The sequence below is a fragment of the Dipodomys ordii genome, unplaced genomic scaffold (genome assembly GCF_000151885.1).
Source record: "Dipodomys ordii isolate 6190 unplaced genomic scaffold, Dord_2.0 Scaffold88, whole genome shotgun sequence".
Lineage (NCBI taxonomy): Eukaryota > Metazoa > Chordata > Mammalia > Rodentia > Heteromyidae > Dipodomys > Dipodomys ordii.
In genome coordinates this window covers 6,126,479-6,149,896 of record NW_012267304.1, presented here as the reverse complement: position 1 = coordinate 6,149,896, position 23,418 = coordinate 6,126,479, and the positions used below count along the sequence as shown (strand labels likewise).

General features: G+C 36.9%; 1 protein-coding gene across 5 annotated transcripts in view; it reads right to left on the bottom strand.

Annotated features, from left to right (window-relative positions):
• Window positions 1–23,418, bottom strand: part of Pak3 (p21 protein (Cdc42/Rac)-activated kinase 3) — a 250,362-nt gene that overhangs the window by 10,252 nt on the left and 216,692 nt on the right. For all 5 annotated transcript variants that reach the window (XM_013025849.1, XM_013025850.1, XM_013025846.1 and 2 more), the window contains 5 exons: window positions 12,784–12,832; window positions 12,125–12,237; window positions 8,129–8,246; window positions 6,615–6,714; window positions 5,913–6,109 (listed from right to left, as the gene is read on the bottom strand). In XM_013025849.1, the coding sequence (XP_012881303.1) occupies window positions 5,913–6,109; window positions 6,615–6,714; window positions 8,129–8,246; window positions 12,125–12,237; window positions 12,784–12,832 (577 nt within the window). The remainder of the gene's footprint in view (window positions 1–5,912; window positions 6,110–6,614; window positions 6,715–8,128; window positions 8,247–12,124; window positions 12,238–12,783; window positions 12,833–23,418) is intronic.

Genomic DNA, 23,418 nt, shown 5'->3' with positions numbered 1-23,418 from the left:
GTGCTCAGGAAGTTTATGTCTGACTTTAATTCCAAATGAGCACGCGCCATCAAACCCAGACATTCCAATCCACAGCACAGCTTCCAGTGGTTGGAGGAATAAGATGAAATTTGGACTTATTTTCTGTGTTTCAGTGGCTAGAGATCTCTAATTCTACTTGACTTTCTGCCGTAGATATAACCATGATCCTCTAACAAAAAGTGAGAAAACTAACATTTGCATGAAGTTTTAAGGCTGAAAAAAAGAGGATGATAAGGAGCCTGTTAATGTAGAAAACAAGTTTGAATTTAGAAGTCTGCTCTTCCATATCGATACCTGGACATAAATATAATGCACCCTTCATCATGAACAGCTAGACTGATGACTATAATAGAGACTCTAAATATATGTGTTAAGTACATAGTAGCTTCCACATTATAATGATAAACTATTTTCAGGAGAAGCAAATTTGAAGAAGAAAATGACATATCATGGACATACATATTTAAGTAACAGCATTTAAAAACTAATGTTACTGGACTGCTAAGTCTGAGACAGGCAGATCTGAACATGATTTCTAGAAGGATTTGCCACTGTTACTCATAATTTTTAGGTGGAATGTACAGTGCAGCATAATAGACTTACCATATAGCTTTGTATTTCATCTAGTCTTGGGTACCACCTTTCTCTAAAAGTTAGAATCTAGTACCATTTGGTTTTTAAGTGCCACAGATGATTCCCTTGTGTAAACAAAGAGGAGAACCACTGGTATATTATCCATGGTTCATTATTTATACTACATATTATTTTTTAGCATTGATACTAGTAACTGTCTTCCATTGCTCAATGTTTGATACAACCTCACAGATGCTGAAAACAAGAATAGAAATAGAATACTTGGACAAAGGTTTGGAAAACTACACAAAAAAGGATTAAAAAATGAGACTTTACAAATACCAAATTCCATCAAAACCTGTTGATCTAGCTCAATTATTTGTGAATGCAGTTGTTTAAAAAGAAGATGCCATCTTTGTACTAAGGAACAAAACAAATCCAAGTTCTATTTTGCAGAAGTGATCATGCCCCTTATTTAGAATTAAGTCATGGGGCTGGGAAGTTGTCTCAGTGGTAGAGTGCTTGCCTCGCATGCACGAAGCCCTGGGTTTGATTCCTCAGCACCACATAGAAAAAAGCTGGAAGTGGCCCTGTGGCTCAAGTGGTAAGGTGCTAACTTGAGCTGAAGAATTGAGGGACAGCGCCCAGACCCAGAGTTCAGGCCCCACGACCACAATAAATAAATAAATAAATAGAATTGTCATTATAATTAGAGTTTCTAAAAACATAACTTTAATGAACAAAAAACTCTTATCAATAGAAGGCCAACATTTGGCTAGCACATACACAAAGTATGACTGAATTTTTAATCCCACTCACTTAAGGGAACAGAAGGAACAAGGATTTTTTTTTTTTTTTTTTTTTTACTGGCGGCTTCATTAAAAATGCTCATGAATCACAGAACAACATGTCCAAGGCCAATTATGTTAAGTGCAAAGTCTTCAGGCAGTGGGGGATGGTAAGAAGGTTGTCTCTTTTCTGTCTCTAGAAGGGTACCAACTTCATAACATCAATATAGTTAATAACACTCTGACCTTTAAAAAGCATTTTATAAGAAAATTAGGGCAACTACTACAGAAGAATTTACATTAAAAGAAAACCCAATCATTTTATAACTGTGGGGAAAGTGGCCAATTCCTTGCATCAAATATATGTTAACAAGCAATATTCATAGAGGGTCTGCTCAATTGCAGCTGACACATCAAAAACAGAAAGAAGCCACAATGTAAACAATATTGAAATGTATACCATATTGGAGACTTCACCTTGAGCATGTCCTGTTCAGTGTTAGCTGCTATGCTAATTATACTGAACAGTAAAGAATCCTCTACTCATTGGGTTGGGAGAGTGGGAAAGTGCTAGAGAGTGTGGTGAGTTCAATCTCATTTCACTTGCGAGTAAAATCACTCCAAGCACTGTTCCTCTATTTTCCCTTTCTACTCATACATGAGTTTTCACAGTTTCTTTACAATAAGCTAGATACAGTGTGAGGTGATTTACACATAATATTCATTTTTTATGTCCATCCAGGGGCTTGATCTCAGGGACTAAGTGCTGTTCCTGAGCTGTTTTGCTCAAGGCTAGTGCTCTACCACTTGAGCCCCACGACCACTTCCAGCAGTTTGGTGATTAATTGGAGATAAGAATCTCATGATCTTTCCTGTCCATAGAGGCTTTCAACCAATATCCTCAGATCTCAGTCATGAGCCACTGACACACAACTATTCATTTAGCTTTCATGCCAACTCAGTAAGATAGATATTATTCTTATTTTATAAAAGTCAAAATGGCTCAAAAAGGTTTTAGGAGACTTGTAGTAAGTCATACAGCTGGTAGATGGCTGGTAGGTTGCAGAGTCAGGAAACCTAGACCTGCCTGATTACTGATACCCCATTATTTTTTCTACAATTGCATGCCACCCTCCATTTTACCACACTATCTTCTTTGCACTTTTTTCTCCCTTCCCTTCTCTTCCCTTCCCTTCCCTCCCCTCCCCTTCCCTTCCTTTCCTTTTCTTTCTTCTAATAGGCCTACCCAAAAACCTAAAAACAGTGTCTAGGTGACAGGTAGTATTTGAAGGATTTTAAAGGAAACAATGAAACTGGATGTTGGTGACTCACACGTGTAATCCTAGCTACTCAGTAGACTGAGATCCAAGGATTGCTGTTTGAAGTCAGCCTGGGTAGGAAAAGTCCATGGGACTCTTATTGCCAATAAACTACTCAGAAAAGGTTGCACGTGGAGCTGTGGTTCAACTGGTAGAGTGCTATACGGTGCCGGTGGCTCCCGCTTGTAATCCTAGTTACACAGGAGGAGGATTGCGATTGAGATCTGAGGATTGCGGTTCAAAGCCAGCCGGGGAAACAAAGTCCCAGAGACTCATCTCCAATAAACCCCTAGTAAATCTGAGGAGGCACTGTGGCTCAAGCGGTAGAGTGCTCGCCTTGAGCTGAAGAGCACAGGAACAGCGCCCAGACCCAGAGTTCAAGCCCCACGACCGACAAAAAAAAAAAAAAAAAAAAGCAGAGTGAATCCTACACTCCTTGATACCTCTCCTTTGAAAACTCTAGCTGATTTTGTATTTCCCCACAAATTCCCCACATATGGCCTGGTAAGCAAGATCCAAGAAAATGCAGGCTCCCTTCAGGTTCATGTTACATCTTTTTCTCTCCAATCTCACCATAGTTTTAATGACTACATTTTTTAACTCCCAAATAAGGGCATCTAGACTGAGACATTGTTTTCTTTAAGATAACATGAAGACAGCATATTTGAACTCAAAGGTTTAAAAGTATTTCTGTTGTCTAGGAGAGATAGTCTCAGAATAGGATTGGCTCAATATGGACTTGCTGATTAATTGGAAGCTGATCACAGAAGGAAAATAATGAGGAAATTCAGAGTAAAATTTTATCAGTGGAATTCAACAGGGTGGTCTTTCTGGCAGGTCTTTTTGTCATGGCCTTAATGTAGGCTTCCTGAACCTTGTGGTTTGTTAATCTGCACGTACTTGCTTAGATATAATGGATTCTAAGACAAGCTGTTAATTATGAGTTCTAATCTAAGGCTAGAAGATGCCTATAAAGATTAAAACTTGTTTCCTTTTTTCTAACAATTAGCAGCCTGGCTAAAGAGCGATCAATTATAATTGGGAAACAGAAGAAGGTAATAAATGCCTTATGGAGACAAGTTGTTTTACAAAGCCATTTTATTTAATCCTTAAATTCTGCATGTTATAAATTACTCATTAGATGGTAGAAAGCAAAATAGCCATAATCTGTTTAGTGCCTCCAAACTCCAAAGACTTAGAGGAGGAAATCCATGGAAACAACAGGCCTGATGTGTTCTTCCAGTCCTGTTTTTTTTAATGGGCAAAGGTAGAGAAAGCCCATGTAATTATCCTGATGCTCTGGTCCATAGGTCAGGGGGGGTACTTTATTAAATTCATGGAGAGCTGACCCACAAATGGTGGGAAAGGGCCCTTCTTTTCCACTCAACCCTGCAGGCAGCTAATCAATGTGCACATCTCACTTCCAGACTGTTTCATGAGACCAGAGTAATAGCCCAAAACATTCATTAGGGCACTCACTCATATCTCTTGTTTTCTAATCAGTTCAAGGATGAGAGGACAAGTACCAAAGAGAAACTGGAAGCGGGTTGGGAGAAGACTGCTCCTGTGCATACATAGGGAATGAAGCTCTCAGTAGCAAAATGGTCAAGTGAAAAAAACTAGACAATTAGCTCATAGGTTGCTTTGCACGTATAGAAAGCTACAAATATTTGGTTTCAATATGGATTTTGCAAGCTTAAAGAAAAAATGCTTTACTATTTAATAAGGACAATTTTTTGTATGCCAAGGATAAAATTCAATTTTAGACTTATTGGTAATGTTGTAGATAATATGCCTTTATCAGAGGTATGATGCATCATTTATGGGGGTAGAATTTGAATTTGTGCATATTTCTTTTTTTAATTTTTATTTTTATTGTGAAAATACTGTACAGAGGGGTTACAATTACATGGGCAAGATAATGAATACATTTCTTATCAAGCTTTGTAGCCTCCTCCTTTGTTTCCCCTTCCCATCCCTTCCCATCCTCTCCCCAACCCCCTTCAACTTCATATCCTTTATGTGTATGAAGTAAATTTGTGGCTCAGATTAGGCTATGTACAAGACAATGGCTTTGACTTGTGTTCTGAGCAAGCACTTCTTTTTCTTATTTTTATTCTTGCTTACTATTTTCCCCTTATGATCAACAGCACATCTCTGAATGAGGATGGTGGGGTTAAGCTACAAAATTGAGTTTTTGCTTTGGAGACATAATTGGACCATATGAGGTTGAAACATTTAATTTTACAGTAGCAAGCTGAGTTATCCAACCCAAACTGTTTACATTCATTTTCTTCTTGACAGTCTTCTAATTAAGTTTGTGATTTCACCAGGCTGGTACTATCTCTGTATTACATTCAATACTTCACCAAGCCGTTGTTGCTCAATAAATCATTACTGATAATGAAGGAAAATCCAATTTTTAAAAAATATAGCTGCTCTAGAAATGCATTTATTTACTTTGTCAAAGTAATTACAAAGCAAGTGTTTCCTAGATAGATCATTTAAGCATGACGTGATAAAAACAACCCCTTATTCCCCACATCTTCTATTTCCTGAATTTCTTCTGTTGTTTTGTAATAGTAGAAAACTATATACTAAATACTTTAAAGAGCTCATGTCATTAGAAATATTGAGACCAAGAAATTTTAGGAACCTGTTGAGATGCCCTAAGAAAAATCTTAAAACTCCTATTAATGTTAGTTATTTGATTTTTGGCAATACTGGGGTTTTGAACTCAGAGCCTTTGCTTGCTTAGAAGAGTACTCTACAACTTGAACCATACTCCTTGTTTTATTCTTTTGAATACAATGCTGGGTTTTTCCAACCTGATGTCTTTGGATTGTGATGTTCCTAATTATGCCTTCCACATAGCTAGGCATCATTGATTTTATGGTCACCAAAGAAAAGAAAGAAGCAAGAAAAGAAAGGAGGAAAGAAGGGTGGGAAGATGAGAAAGGGAAAGAGGGAGAAAAAGTGTTTCTCTTTTTGGCAATACTGCGATTTGAACTCAGAACTCCATACTTGCAAGGTAGATGCTCTACCACTTGGGCCACACTCTCAAACCTGATAACTTTTAAACTATAACTTGGTGCTCCTGTTACTTGTCCCAGGGAAAAGCCTGTTCTTGACACTTTTGATAGAATCAAGAGTGATACTTGGTCTTTCCTGGTTTCTTGGGATGAAGTACCTGAGTTTTCTTCTGACTTACCCTGAGTGGATTTTCATTAAGGTAAGGGGGTTCACCTTCCACCATTTCAATTGCCATAATTCCCAGAGACCAGATATCAACTTTTGGACCATAAGCTTTTCGAGTTACCACCTCTGGTGCCATCCAATAGGGTGTTCCCACCATAGTGCTTCGTTTACTTTGCTCAGGAGTGATCTGGGCACAGAACCCAAAGTCAGCTGTAGAGAAGAAACGTCAATTAAAATAAACCCAAATCGTTGTCTTTTGATAATATAGGTTACTTTCAGATAAGACTGAAGCTTCTTTGATTAGACCCTGGAATTCCACTACTGCCCAGCTCATAATTTTTGTTACCCAATCTCTTGGCAGCTCCTAATTTTACTGTATTTGATCTTGGCAAAGGGCCCAGAAGTAATTTGCTGGTCCTGATTTTAATGCCTTTTGAAATAATTGACTAAAGCCTTTTCTCTAGACTTCAGTCATAGTTCTCTCCCCAATACTGTTTCTTAAAACTTATAGAATCTTTCATATTTCTAGAAGCCATTAGAAATTCTGAAATATTAAAAAAATCCAATCACAATCTACAGGAAAGAGTGTTAGACAAATTCTTTGGATTATAACTGCTTTCAAGGAAATCCCTTTCAGTGGTCATTATTGTATTAAGATAGTAGAAAAGCAGAAATTCCCTATTTTCTCAAACATTATCTGAATCAAAATACCTACTCAATTTAACAGAACCGTCCATCCCGAGAAGAATATTGTCACTCTTTATGTCTCTATGGATTACTTGGTTTGAGTGCAAGAAATCCAAAGCTTGGAGGCACTATTGAATGAGAAGAAAGTTCTAATTATATCATATTTTTTTAAGATTCTAAGTTCCATTTCTAGACAGATTTTTGAGCAAGGGTGTCACTCTATGTCAACTGAAATAGATTAGTTAATGTTCTAATACCACTTAAAAATTAATATATACTCCATTGATTTTCATTAGGTTTATACATTTGATGGCTCCCATGTCAGACTAAGCTGTGAAGAATGAGGATGAGATACATGGTATAGTTATTCATACAGTGATACTAACAAATAAATATAATATTTTGGCCTCATCTCCAGGATGAAGATTGTTTCAGATAAATATTGGAAGAAGCAGTTTACATGAAGTATTATATGATTCATTAGTTCTGTAATGTGACATAAGAATGTGCTTCTGAAATAAGTTCCTTAAACTGATTCTGATGAACAGCCTGATTTAGGAATGGCTCCTGTGCTATGAAGAAACTACAGGTACTCATTTGGATATGCCTTTTTATTGCAAATGCTAAAATATAAAAGCCGATACAAAATATGAACATACAAAATTATAAAATATAAAAACATACACAAGGTACAATATTCTCTTGACTGACTAGAGAAACCAGAGTTTTTCCATGTGTGCATGTTTCAGGTATGGAAAATAAGAGAGGCAAACAAGAAAGGAGGAAATTTACAGGAATTACTTAATATATGGAAATGAAATGTGTTTGTTTCCATATCACTGGTGAAGTTTCAATGAGTCTGTTTTTGCTTTTGTTTGTAGAAAAGCTTATCTAAACAAATGAGGAAGATGATGACATTCGGCATGAGACTCTAATGTAGAGTATTTTATTTTAAAACTATTGAAGAAAACAAAAAAATAAAATATCTGTAATTTATCTTGGAACTAAGGGCACTACCTGCTATCTGACTGTTTTCCTCTATGAAATAGACCTTCTAGCACAGGGAAGGACTGAGGAATGTTCAGATTGAACTATGGAAACAATTGTTTTCTATGTGGAGGTAGGTCCTTAAGTTGCCTTCTAGAAAATAATTGGAATATAATGTGATCTGTATTTACAAAGTTACTATTGTGTAAAATCTTCCTTAAATGAGAAAAGAGGTCCACATGAACATCATCATTTTTCATGTTTATTGACATTACAGTATGAGACCAGAGGTATAATCCATCCTGAATGGTATAATGGAGCTCCAAAGATCCCCAGAAAAGTAACTAAAATAAATGACTTGGAGGTGAGTAGGTGGAATTGCTTTTAAGTTATGTTGTAAGTTGAAATTAGTCTTTGCACTTTTTTTTCTGTTTTTAGTAGAAAAGTTATACTGTTGTTATCTTGAGGTTGTACACATTGTAAACAAGCAGAAAGAGAACACTAACCAAATGGCTCACGTTGTCCTCATCAATAAGAAATATTCTATTGTCTTACCTCTCTGCAGACTGCTGCTATCTGTCCTTCATCCATACAAGTCTCTGTGACCACATCAGTTAAAGAGCCACCAGCCAAGTATTCCATGACTACCCACAGTTCATCACCTACTAAGTAGCTGTAATAAAAAAGAAAAAAGATTTTGACTTGGAACTAAAAAAGTGATGAATATTCTTTAGGTCTACATTCTCATAGAAGTCAAATGTGAAAAGGATGATAAGAATGATGCGTATTATCTTTTTTTGCTGTTCCTGGGGCTTGAACTCAAGGCTTAGGTACTATCCCTGAGTTTTTTTTTGTGCTCACGGCAAGAGCTCTACCCTTAAGCCATAGTGCTACTTCCAGCATATTCTGAGTAGTTTATTGCAGATAAGTTTCATGAACTTTCCTGCCCAAGCTGGCTTCAAACTGCAATCCTCAGATCTCAGCCTCATGAGTAGCTAGGATTACAGGCGTGAGCACACAGCTATGCCTATTATCTTTAAGAAATATACTCCAAGCAATGAAGTATGGAGTCCAAAGATAAGAGCCCTACCATTCAGGAAAAGAGCATGAGAGTATTCAAATCACCTGGGATCATCTGATGACACATCAGCAGTACTATTAGATCTCTCTGGCTCCCTAATAAACAATAGAAAAGAATTATAGGGAACAGCATAATCTCCAAAGAGTCCAATCTGCTTTCATTCATATCACTATGAAGCAAGACTTTCTATCCACTCCAGAACATATTGCCCCTAAGATCCCTCTGAGAAGCATGCTAAGAAAGAAAATTCGCTAACTCTACTTCATTAATCATGGAAAGCAGCCTAAAAACTGCATTTCTGTAGAAATGTAAATTTTACCAATTAAATATGTGAAATGACTCCAGGTCACTCTGCTGCAGATGAACTTTAAAGGACAGGGTTGGAAACACTTATTTGTTTGTCATATGCAGGGGCGATTCTCCTTCAAAGAACTAATTTATGGCTTAACAAAATTAATGTCAAGAAGCTGGAACATAAACATGTGTTGGGAAGGGGAAGGTCAAGGTGAGGGGGTAGACAGGAGACAGGAAGGGGAACTCTTAATATTCTATGTACATATGTGACAATGGAACCAAGTAACTTGTAGAGATGGTGGGGTTGGAAGAGATGGGGGAGAATGAATGAAGGGGCCACATCAACCAAAATGCCTTGTGCCTAACATATTGAATTGAACCCCTTTGAACAAATACTTAGAGGCAAGCCTCCCTTTCCAGAAACTTCTCCCTCTTTCCCCTTTACAAGCCCCATCTCCACAGGAGCCAGGATGATGCTTTGTGATGTGTAAACCCCGCCCTGGTCAGTGATTGGCTGGCTGGGGGTGACTTGCTGACCTAACAATGACTAAGGGCGTGGCCACACTGTCATGATGGGTATATATATGAGTGTCCTGTGGCCCAGGGGGTCAGACCGCTGCAGCCTACAAAAAAGGAAGGATGGTGGTGATAACGCGGAGCATGGCTGCTGCTGCAGCAGCGGCTGATGCCCAGGAGGGAACTTCATTCCAGCGGGGAAGATCCAGCAAACGCGTGAGAAACAAAAGGAAGACCGTTTCTCGACGTCGTCGACGGTGTAAAAGAAAGGTGAGGTGACACATCCCAGGTCCTCCCTTCCCCTTCACTCCTTTCCCAAGTTCTACCCTGCGGGGCTAGATGTGTGGCTCAAGTGGTAGAGTGGCTGCCTAGAAAGAGTGAGGCCCTGAGTTCAAATCCCAGTCCTGCAAAAAGAAAAGGACCAAGTTCTACCCTGGCTTCCCCAACACAAAGTGTTCCCAGCCCTTATCCCTTCTGTGGATTCCCTGTCCTCATCTCCCACTCTCTCCTCTCCAGGCCGTGCCTAACAACTTCCCATTCTCCTTCCAGGCCCGAGCAACAACTGCAGTGGTGGGTCATCTCAGGCGCCGTGGCAGGTCTGGGCAGTGGAGAGTTATTGTCACCAGCAGACCTGCTTCACCTATACCGGAGGAGGAGCCAGGACCATCACCAATTTGTGGTCGTGTTACTAAGAAACGCCTCCCTAATAAGCGCCTGCACCAACGTGAGCCCCCAAAAGACCAAGTTAAGAGAGGTCCGTCATCTTTAGTGACCATCTCAGTAGCTACTAAGATGAAAGCCAAGCCAGGGCTATCCTGCCGGTCCTTCTGAGAGGTCACGAGGACCCTCGCCGCTGGCGAGTGGTCCATCCCCTTCCTTGTTCTCGTGAATCCAACGAGACAAAGGATGATGAAAATAAAATCACAATGGTGATGAGATATGGATTTCTGTGTGCTCTGTGCTGTTGGGGAGAGAGATAGAAGGAAAGGGGGGAAGAGGGTGAGTGGGAAGGGAGGGAGGTAAGTCCTCTGGGGGTGGTTGTACAACCCACACCTGTACAGTGAACTAGACAGACATGGAAGAATAGGACCCATGGGAGGGGAGAGAAGACAACTTTCTCCTTTAGCATTTGAAAGGATGCTCCATATGTGTGTGTGTGTGTGTGTGTGTGTGTGTGTGTGTGTGTGTGTGCACATCCATGCGTGTGCGCATGTAGGGAGTGTGATCCAGGTGAGCAGAGCTGTTAGAGGTGTGTTGGTAGCATCCTTCCCCAAATGGGAAAATCTGATTAAAATACTGTATTTAGGTATGAAATACAATGGTGAAACACCTTCAAAGCGGTACCATCCATAAAGATAAAGCATGTCCTGTCTGGGATGTGAGCATTAGTGCAACAGGGTAAGATGAACAGAGGAGGTAAAGGATGATGAATGTGACCTGAATACATTATGTATATATGTAAAATTGGAACAGTGAAATCTAGTGAGATTGGTTTGGGTAGGCATGAGGAGAGGAGGGTGGAGGGAGAGTAACAGAGAGGGCACAGCGGCTGCATATATGTCACAATGAGCAGCGAATCTTCTGTGTATGATGGTGGAATGTGGGTGGTGAGTATGTGAGGGGAGATGCAGTGTGTGTGGTGGTATCCCTCCATGAAACATTTCACAAAGTAATTGTTCCAAGGACTATTTATTGCATCTAACCTGGTGAGGTAAGCAACTAAAGTCTCTAAGAAGGACCCAGAATATTTTGAAGGAGAGGAGCAGGTCAAGGAGGATAGAGAAATGGAGGTGAAAGATGGGCAAATAAAGTCATAATATTCAACCATGTAACTTGAAGGTATAGATGAGGTTGGGAAAGATGGGAGAGAATTATGGATAGGCAACACTGATCAAGATGCATCGTAGTCATAGACTGACATGTTGAATAAAAACTCCTTTGGATAATTAAAGGTAATAAAACATGAATAAATTTTGAATTAAATATTCTAAAATCCAACTACCACTTTTTCCTTCTCTATGACAGCCCTAGATGCTTAAAAGATTTTAAGCTCAGAGAGGTGGAAGATCCAACTTTATTTCCTTTGTATCCCCACAGAGAACACAACACTGTGCTGCTAAACTGAATAAGACAGATGTTAACCTCAAGAGAAGAGTTAGCGCTGTCTTTAAATGCCTATTTATAACACTGTTAATAACTGATAAAAGAGACATTAATTACCTGCTTTATGAGAAAGGCTTAAGATTAAAGTCTCAATTCCCTAGACCTCACTGTCAGTTAATCACAAAGCACCCATTAAAGCAAGACCATTGTACTCAGCCTTCTTCACTTAGCTCCCATCGACCATACAGACTCCAAACATACTTGATGGGATGCTTAAAACACTACTGCTTTCTCTTCCAAGCAACAGTCCATTTCCTGCCAACACTGCAGCACAGTCCTCCAAAGGAAATTACAATAACTGTTTATGTTTAGAAGCAGGCCCATAAAATGTTTTTTCACATGTTTGATGGATGGATATAGATATTTTGGGTGAAGCTACTTGGTAGCATTTGAGTAATATTTGTAGAATGATTATTAGATGAATACATCTCCAAGAAAATATTTGGCCAAGAAAATGTCCTCCCATAAAGAAAACAAGTACATAATAAAACACTTACCTGTCTAAATAGTTAACAATGTTAGGATTCTTATTTTCCCTCATGACCAGAATTTCATTAATAATTAATTCCTTTTTGGGTTGCTGCTGAAGGTTCATCTGTTTTATAGCCACCTGAATGATAATTAAAAATGACATAATTATTACAATAACCACAAATAAATTTTGGAGACAAAAGGAGACATATATAAACTCTTTACCTAGTAAGGTCTTTCTCTGTACTCCAATGCCCTTTTCCTTGGGTAAATCATCACTTCAGTTGCGTTGGATAAAAATAACAAAACTCTCATCTCACCTCATTGTTACCCACTTTTAAAAGACATGGATACTAGCCGGGCACTCATAGCTCATGCCTATAATCCTAGCTACTCAGGAGGCTGAGATGTGAAGATCACAATTTGAAGGCAGCCCAAGTATGAATGGCTGTAAGATTCATTATCTTCAGTTATTCACCAAAAAGCCAGAAGCACAGCTTTGGCTCAACTGGTAGAATACTAGCCGTGAGTAATAAAGCTCAGAGATAGTACCCAGATCCTGAGTTCAAGCCCAGTACCAGCACACAAAGAAACAAAATAAAACAAAAGACATGGATATCATAAAAGGAAAAGCCAACAGATATAAAATAAAGGGAAAGAGTAAGGCTTGAATGGTAGTATTTACCTCTTGTCCTGTTGCAATGTCTAGTGCTGTGTACACAGTACCTGATGCCCTGCAAAGTTGAAAATAGGCCAATGAGTATGCAATAAATGTTTTTTTTGCAAGAAATGCAGTTATTTTCACGATAGGAATAGTTAGCAAAGTCAACATTAAAGGATGAAATAAAACAGGATGAATGTTGAAAAAACAAACAAACAGTACCGTGGTAAAAATATGCAGTATCTACTTTCTTGACAAATTTCCAAGTGCAAAATACAGGAATACTTATTAGATTAATTGTTCCTGAGCTAATCATGGCTCACCTCTTGCAGTGGCCTAGGAACTCCAGTCAGACCTTCTGGTATCAATTCCTGCAACTGTACTAAGTAAAATGGCCTTTCTGTTTTTAAGAAACACTTAGAATATTCTAAATTTTCCTTGGATCTTGCAACAACTAACATCACAGGTCTCTGATTAAACTGAAGAGTAGTTGAGTAAAGGATGTGTCCTCTTACATAGGAGACCGTAGCCTTCACATTTAGTATTTGGAAACAGTGGATATTTTTCATTTATTTCTAATTCTTAAGAATATCTTAACAAAACAATCAGTGCAATGTCAGTACTCTAAGCTACACACAGTAAAAATAATGTAGTTTAACTACGGAACTACTGAGTTTTTGTTTTTTGCTAAATGTCTGGAATTTCATGAGATGTCTCTCTAACCAAATAGCCTTTGAAAATCTATCATTCCTTAAGTCCTAATAGTACTTACACTTCCATTCTAACTTCAATCACATATACTTGATTTGAAAATAGAAATTGTAGAATGTAGCTGAATTTGCATTAGCTTTCAGTAACTCAAACCTCTATTCTTTCCTGCAATTCTCACTTTCAAAGAAAATAAAATAAAGTTTTATTCGTGGTTGATAAATAAATTAGGATAGAAATCAGCTTTGTATTTACTAGGTTTTGTAATTCTTCAAACATGTACACTTTCTGGTAATTCCTTCCCCATTAGTCTCTACACATTTCTTGATGTCTTGTTTTCTGGGTTTAGAATTTTTATATCAGCCACTTCCTTGTTATTCTTGTCCTTAGTTGAGCCAAAATATTTCTCACAGGCTTAGGAAGTTCATATTACCTACTCCCAGGAAATAAAATGGATAATGCAGATAAGGAATATTTGGCCTACCCCCAACAAGTTGTATAACCTTAGACTAGTCATTTCCCCTTACCAAAGTTCAGTCCCTCTTGGAGAAAATAGTGAACACACTGTACCACTGACTAAGAATTTTATATAATTTTATGTTTTGTAATCATTAAAATATTTCTTTAAATTTTAATATAATTACCTTTAGGTGGTTGTACAAAGGAGCTACCATTTAATAAAGAGTATATATGAATATGATACATCTTGATCAATGTCACCTAGTCCTTTCAATGTTTTTACACATCCTCCTCCAACCCCTTCGCTCACTCTTCTTAATTTTGTAGGATATACACTGGATTCTTCTCTAGATTTTTCCCCTTGTTCTCCTCTTCATTTGTCTATATATTGTAAGTTTAACATCCTTATGTTATAAATTAGAAACTTGGACTCAAAGTGGTTTAATAACCTGTGCAAGTTATACAGCTTATAACTCAAATCCATCTTTCTTTCTTCTCTGTAAAGTATAGGAAATGGGCTACTCTATTTCTAAAGTTCTTGAAGTCTATGATCTACAACCAAAAACTCTACTGCTTTGTATATCTTTGCTCACATTTTAAAATATCTAAACTGAAAAAACATACTTCACATCTAAGTGTCACCTGAATCATAATTTGGTAATTTACAAAATTTCCTAGACTTGAGGCTTTTTATCAAATAAAACATACTCTTTTTTCCCCTTTTTTATTGTGAAAATACTGTACAGAGGGGTTACAATTACATGGGCAAGATAATGAGTACATTTCTTATCAAGCATTGTTGCCTCCTCCTTTGTTTGCCCTTCCCATCCCTTCCCATCTCGCCCCCTGCCCCCCCCCATGCCAAAGTTGTAAAGTTCATTTTTGACATAACATCTTGTACATCTCATTGTTGCAATGGGTCCACCTGTATCCCTATTTAAACGATTTGTTTTTTCCCTTCCCCTCCATAAATTATACCAACATCAAATACAGTGAAAGCAGGGGCTATACCATGGGGGAGGGACATACAAAACAACAAAGAAATATCTTACAAATATGTTAGACACAATAGCAAGAAAGAAAAAAAACATTTGAGTCTTAACTTGGGGTTCATTTCACTTAACATCAATTTATCTGACCGTTTCTGCTTGTCTCAGACATATACTAGTTATTGAAAACAAGAGAAACCATGGGACCTATGTTTCTTTGGGCCTGGCTTACTTCACTTAGTATAATATTTTACAAGGAAAATGCATGTTTCAGATTTTGGGTTAAGAGCACATAGTTGATGCCCAATAAATATGATGAATAAACACATTGATAAATGTATGCTTATGTGATCACACAATTTCAATGAAGATTTCTTCTTCTGTGAAGAAAATATTTCTTCTTTTAAAGTTTCCATGAAACATTTCGGTCTTGAAATGATATATTGTGTAAGATCTATATGATGTACACATATAATATAATATATAATACACTCTTAATTTCAGGACCTCATACATGTTTTGTCCTTCTGAATATAGAATTATTCTGAGTTCAGTAACAGATTATTTCACTTTTAAATACCTATTGTTGATTTATTCCTATATATTTAAGCCACTTGGCACAACTCTTTCATATGCAAAAGAGTGACAGTATCTGCAAAATGATAGTAGCTATCTTATGAGACTGAAGGGAATTGAATGGCATAATCTGAGTATCATTATACTTCTTTTGTGGTTACTTTCACAAAAGAGGAGGACTGGTTCACTGAACTATTGGTTGGGCCCTTGCAAATGTCCAGCCAAAATATCCCTGCTAACATCTGCCTTTATTTTCAAATGAACAGAGGTTAAGCACAACCTCCTGGAACACTTTGTAGCCATTCCACATATCTCTACCTCCCACACCCCACCCCTCAGCCCCCAGGAAGTGGATTTGTATTCTTTCTTTTTTCTGTTAAACTTGAAATTGTTTATCAAATGAAATCATATGCAGGAACTTTCAATAGATTAAAAAAAATAAAATGGGAATTGATCCAGTTACAGGGAGTGAAAGAGGATTAAAATGCAAGCACAGGTGGTTTTTCAAATTTTCACCACTGGTATCCCTCCAACTCTGAAGACAATCTCTACTGTCTCTGTGGCTAAAATTGTGATTGACTTAAAGTGAGAGGGCATTAGTCTTTTTAACATTTTCAGAGTTCTTTTTTTACAATACAAAACTTATTAATTAAAAAACAAAAATAACTTTTTTATTGTGAAAATACCATACAGAGGGGTTACAATTACATGGGAAAGATAATGAGTACATTTCTTATCAAGCATTGTTGCCTCCTCCTTTGTTTCCCCTTCCCATCCCTTCCCATTCCCCCCTCCCTTCCCCCCGTCCCTCACCAAAGTTGTAAAGTTCATTTTTCGGCATAACGACTTGCACATCTCATTGTTGCAATTGGTCCACCTGTATCCCTATTTAAACGATTTGATTTTTCCCTTCCCCCCCACAAATTATACCAACAACAAATACAGTGAAAGCAGGGGTTATACCGTGCGGGAGAGACATTACAAAGCAACAAAGAAATCATCTTTCAGATACTTGGGGTTTTGTCCTCCACTCCCTTTGTCTTAAAATTGCTGAAGTCCTAATCATGGGATCCCAACACCTTACTTTTTTTTCTCTTTTTTGGTTGGTCCTGGGGATTGAACTCTGGGCATTGGTGCTGTCCCTCAGCTCTTCAGCTCAAGGCTAACGTTCTACCACTTGAGCTATAGCGCCACTTCCCATTTTCTGGTGGTTTTTATTGGAGATATGAGTCTCACAGACTTTCCTGCCCAGGCTGGCTTTGAACCACGATCCTCAGATCTCAGCCTCCGGAGTAGCTAGGATTGTAGGCATCAACCACCAGTGACCGGCTTAATACTTAAGTTTTACAACACAAATTCGTAATTTACATACGTTTAAAGATCCTGAAATTTTAGGGTATAATATTGGGTATAAGTTACAAATAGTTTTTCTTTTTTCTTTCGTTCAGTTTTCCTTTTTTTTTTTTTTGGTTTCTTAGTTTTCCTTTTTTTTTGATTTTTAAGAATTACCATTAAGTAGTTGTACAAAGGAGTTGCCATTTAACAAAGCATATATATGAATATCATATATCTTCGTCAACATTCTCACCCATCCTTCCCCTACCAAAAATTCTTCTTCTCAATTTTGTAGAACCACTCTGGAAAGCAATATAGAGGTTTAACAAAAAATTAAACATGGAACTACTCCGCGTTTTGTCAATTTCTGGACAGGTATTTACCCCAAAGATTATAAACCAGGATTCGGTAAAACCATCAGCATGACCATGTTCATTGCAGAACTATTCACAATAGACAAAGTATGGAATTGGCTACAGCCATTAACAGAGGAATGGATCAAGAAAATGTAATATGCATACACATTGGAATTTTACCTATTTATTAGAAAGCATCTTATTGTCCCATTTGTAAAGAAATGGAAAGACTTAGAAAACTTATGTTAGGTGAAATAAGCCAAAAGTAAGGATGCATGACTAACATTTCTATTCACCCCAGTTCTATTCTATTTTTATATCCAATGATTTCAAGTTAATTTCTGAATCAACTAAATGAGAATTTCTTGGTTTCGAGATATCTCAGTTGCCTCAAGATCCATAATTGCACACTGCTGGGATGAGAGGAGTATTCCTTCTTTCCATCTTCCCTATCCTCCCTTGGTTCAAATTCTACTAGTTCCTAGCTATGTGACTCTGGGTAAGTAAAGATAATTCAAAGGGAATTCAAATATATGCAATGTTTTAAATATATACAGTCCTGATGAATTGTAGTTTTTCAGTAAACATTAGTAATACTGATCATTGTAATTATTTAGTTGTCTCTTAATATTGTTATGAATCTCCAAATTGTAATCCATGGATGATTAGAAAGCTCTTTAAGTATCTGGGAATAATCAACATAACGGGTTCCAAAATTCATAATAAAAATTCAATAATTACTTAAGATAAAAGCTAATTCAAATTTGTTTCCTTTTAGCTAAAATTATGTTAATTGTGATTATGTTGGATATTACATGCCATCAAAGATCTCTGAATAGTTATGTGCATTTTGTGTTTAATAAAGTACAAAATAAACAATTTGTAGATTTGGCATAATGGCCAAATTACTTGTAGCTTGGAATTAACAGAGATAAGTAATCAAAGCAGTTTTTAGTGGTAAAGCTGAGAAGCTCTCTCTTTCTAATAACTGAAGTACAATAGTGTATTCGAAGATCCAAAGAAATAATCCTCCAACCAACTATATGTCACACTGATTCCCAAAAGATGAGCTTATAACATCCTGGGGTATATTGAAATATCTCACTACACATCTTTACAAAACAAAGTTTTAGTTCATTTTAATTTTATATCAATATCTTTCAGCATTTTATGATATAAAGATTCCAGAAACTGAGAAAGATGGGTTTAAAACTGTTAATTTTCTGAAGTATTGGGGCTGGTGTACTAAAAGGATCATCATTGCCAATTTGATTTTTGTTAATTACATTGATACCTATTATCCTTCCATTCTGGTTATATTGAAGAGAGATCATTATAGTAAAATATTTGTTTATGGTGGAAATATTATCCTAGATATCAGTCAGATGGTGGAAAATTTTATGCAGTAGTATGATTCAAGGTAGAATTGGGATCATCTTGTTTAATATTTTCTTTGTAGAGGGAAATCTGAAACCCTTAGAGTGGGAAAGATTTGTGCAATATAAAATAACTAGTAAGTGATCAAGTCTCCTAACTCTGAACTTGAACACTTTAGTTAACTTACACTATAGTTAAAGAATATTGGGGCTGGGAAGGTGGCTCAGTGGTAGAGCGCTTGCCTTGCATGCATGAGGCCCTGGGTTCGATACCTCAGCACCACGTAAGCAGAAAAAGCCGGAAGTGGCGCTGAGGCGCAAGTGGTAGAGCACTAGCCTTGAGCTGAAGAGCTGAGGGACAGCGCCCAAGCCCAGAGTTCAAGCCCCACGACCTACCAAAACAAAAAGAATATTAGACTAACACATTGCTCAACCAGTAGGCCTCATCATCAATTACAGGGTGATGAGTAGCACAGCTTTGTTTTTGGCATTATATATTTGACATTATATATTTTATCAATGGTTTCTCTCTGACACTGCCAAGTGCATAATCCTCAAATAGAAACATTGGCATCTAGCCCAAAAGGTCTAGAAATAAACAAGCAATTCACTATTTCTTCCCTTCCCTCATAAGACAAGCCCATTTAATTATCAGCATCCTTCATCAAGTTTTGATGTTTCCTGCTAAGAGCCAATGTCAAAGCATGATCCTGAATATGGGCCAAAGTAGAAACATGATTGGACTAATAGTTTAGATAAATCACCTTGATATCTTCATGGAAATGCATTAGATGAGGAAAAGGAGGATGAAAAAATAAGGCTAGGGAAATCTTATGGAGGAGGGAACAAAGAGCAGGGGCGGGGGGAGCAGAAGGGCTCAGTGAGGTACAAGGTAAGTCAAAAGGGAATTAAAGTGAGAGATCCCGAGGGACAGGCACTGTTTCCATTTAAGGATTAATAGGTATAAATATAGTTCTAATAAAATCACAGTCCATAATTTGATCCAGGCAGTATGGCAATTTTTAATATCTATTTGCTGATGGAAAAAGCTGTATAATTCATTAAGACATTCTTCTCTATTTCTGTGGATGTAGACTATCTCAATTTCCATCTCATGCAACACTACACTCATTTTGCAAAGGAACACATTAAAATTGGCAAATAGTAAGTAGCTTGCCCAAGGTTATACAGTTATTCAACAGCTGAACTTTAAAATGTATCAGTTTGCTCCCATAGCTCATGGTTTTAGCTCTCATTTCATGATTTTAAAAATAGATCTTTAGTATTTTTTATCAACACCAACTAAAAGTGTGCTACTTCCCCAAGTACTCAATGTATCTGTTATTCGAACTGCCTCTCCCAAATATGTATCTTTCCTCTAATTTTTTGCTTCATTAGTCCCCATGTTCTTTAAGCCATTTACTTTTTGCCAGGGTAGAGCATGTTTGATTCTTTTGACACAAACTTTCAAATGTTTCTGAATTCTGATTCTATTTTTTTAGGACTAGACTTTATTTTCTGTTGAATATTATAAAAGGTTATTTATAGAACTCTATCTAGAAGGTATGTCTGTATATTAATGCACTTGTCATTAAAATAAAGATATGTGTATTATTTAACACTAGCAAACATTTACTTGCCTTATTAACACTTAAGTGTAGATGTAAAAAAAAGCATCATTTAGGGGTCAGAAGTGGTGAAGAACGGTGCTGCCACTATGTGCAATCACTTTCCAGAAGGAAAGCATCAGAGTATTTTCTTTTGTATTAATTTACATCTCAAAAATGCATTTCTAAAGTAGAAAATAAAATAATGTAACAATCATGTTATTTCACAACCTAATCCCACAGGATGCAGCCTTGGCCAAGTAGTATAATCTTTATTTAGTAGGATTACACATTTTAATGGGGAATTTTCTGTTCTTTAGCAAGGCCATGACTCTTCATGGTCATCTACTTTTAGATAGAGCTGTAACATATTGTTGCTGTGAGGCCAAAAAGCTCAGTGGGTTATAGTCCAGTGATAATGGGCCACAGTGGCAGAGTTTAATCCCTAGAAAGGCCAGCTAGCTCAGAGCTATTCACTCCAACATTCAGTTTAAGCAGCTGCTTCACAGTGAAGGCTCCTGGTTGGAAAAGGAAAGGGAATAAGTGGCTTAAAACAAGCTCATTACAATGGATGGACAAAACAACTTAAAGTGCAAAATCTGCTAATGGTGGCTGATGGAGTAGCATCATCTTTCTTTAACAGGGGGTTGCACAGTGCATTTAAGAGCATTAAGTAGAACAAAAGCCATTCTCCATTGCTCCATAATCATTGTTCTTCACTAAGGCTAATGTACTTCCAAACTCCCATATCACAAAACCTGTTATAGAGATCTGACTACTAAGTGCTTCTTAGTAGGACTCTTCTTTCTGTGGCCCAGAATTGATCCATTGAGGAAGAAAACACTTTTTGAGTGGGTAGTCTTATCAAAAAAATAACTCTGTAAGCACACCAGGCACTACTTCTGTTCTTGTTCATAGTTTCATAAACAAAAACAAGGCAGAGTTTTTATTTTTAGTACGTACTCCTGAGTCCTATATACACCCTTCTGCCAGATCCTTTAAATCAAGCTGTCATTCATCAAATTCCTTAAGCAAAAAGATTCAGAACTATTTATCTTCAATATGGGAACTTGATGTTAGAATAACAAGGGAGCTCCACACTGAGTCATGATAAATTGGAAATATATCTAGCAGGATATATTTAATTACTCTAGCCTTAAAACTAAATCTAATTTTCAGGGACTTAGAGCTCGAATAAACATAAGCTAGTAGTAAAGTTTGTTTGAAATTATCAATAAATTGATCATATTGCAATTCTATACAATGATATGACTGACAAAGAACCAGATGCTACATAAAATTCCTTTAATCAGATATATAATTTGATACTGAAGAGGAAAATTATTTTAGTGTTCCTATTGTCATTTTCTATGAAGCATAGGTATGTGGCTGATCTAATTTGTACAGAAATGCATGACACTTTGGCATTATGCCAATATTAATCATTCAAACTATTTGATTAATGATTTCCTTTTTTTGCATTTTTGGTAGTACCAGGGTTTGAACTCAGGGACTTGAGCTTGCTAAGTTGACATTCTACCAACTGAGGAACAACTCCAACCCACTAATGAATTCTTAAGAATAGATCAAAATGAACTAAGCAACTCAATGGCAGCGATGGGAGGGAGAATGAGTGGGAAAGAGGGAACAACTGACACTAAGCAAAAGGAAAGAAATGTACATATCACCCGACGTGGAAGAAATAAATATTGTCAAAGCTCATAGAACTCATAAACTTTATAGACCATGATAAAGACAATTTGCTCATGAAGGTTCGAATGTGTTTGTGATTTTTAACTAAGTATTACTATCTCACAATACTGTGAAATTTGTGAAAGTTATATAATCCACTTAATCACAATAAAAATTGCTAAAAAAAGAATAGATTTTTTTTTGTTTTGCCACACATTTTCTGGTTAGAGCTTTTTTCTTATAGACTTTCTATTTAAAAGTTACTGTGGAGATGGGATTTTTATTGATGTACTGCAATAGCAAATAAATTACTAGAAGATTGTGAGTAAAGATACATATTCACACACTGTTGATAGACTATTAAATGGAACACCACTATGGAGGGTAAGATGGAAATTAAAAATACATATATCCTTCTATATGATAATTTCACTTTAGAAACTTATCCCAGTGATTAATTTTCATAGGTTTGAAATGACTGTTGATAACAGGGACATATCAGAAATGAAGTAAATGTCCACTAATAGATATCTGTGTAAATAAATTATGGTATTTCCAGTCAATAAAACACTGTGTAACAAAGAAATAATCTTATCAATGCGTTTGGAACAAATGCATGAAAGAAAAAAAAACATTTAAATGCATATCTTTGTATGTCCCTCCCCCACAGTATAACCCCTGCTTTCACTGTATTTGATGTCGGTATAATTTGTGGAGGGGAAGGGGGAAAATAATTCGTTTCAATAAGGATACAGGTGGACCCGTTGCAACAATGAGAAGTACAAGTTGTCATGTTGAAAACGAACTTTACAACTTTGGTGGGGGGGGGAGGATTGGGTGGGGGGCAGGGGGAGGCTGGGAAGGGATGGGAAGGGGAAACAAAGGAGGAGGCTACAATGCTTGATAAGAAATGTACTCATTATCTTGCCCATGTAATTGTAACCCCTCTGTACAGTATTTTCACAATAAAAAATAAATTAAAAAACACTGCATATATTACAAGAATTAAATATTGATGTAATACGAACTCCAGAAATCAGACACACAACAGAAAATGAAGTAAACATTATGCTACAATATAGCTATGTTGTGTTAAAAATATGCAAACTAAACCATTAAGGTCTATCCTTCAAAAACAGGACTTGCTTTATATTCAAATCATTACAAAAATCTTCATGCCATGAAATATACTTCGCCTTATTCACTTGTTTATATCCACAAAGTTTACTCCGGGAGAGACATATTGAAATATTTTCACCTGGTTTTAGATGTTCATAGATTACAGGTCAGAATTTAAAGAAAATGCTAAAAATAAATTATTTCAAAGATACATTGTAAATCAACTCCAAACAGATCAAAGACATCGAAGTAAAAGCAGACACCCTGAAAACATTTCAGGAAGGAATAGGAGAAACTCTAGGGCTCCTTGGCACAGGCTGAAATTTTCTTAATAAAGACCCAGAAACACAACAAATCAAAGAAAGGTTGGACAAATGGGATTGCATGAAACTTCAGAGCTTCTGCATGGCAAAGGACATAGCCAGCAAGATCAATAGAAAGC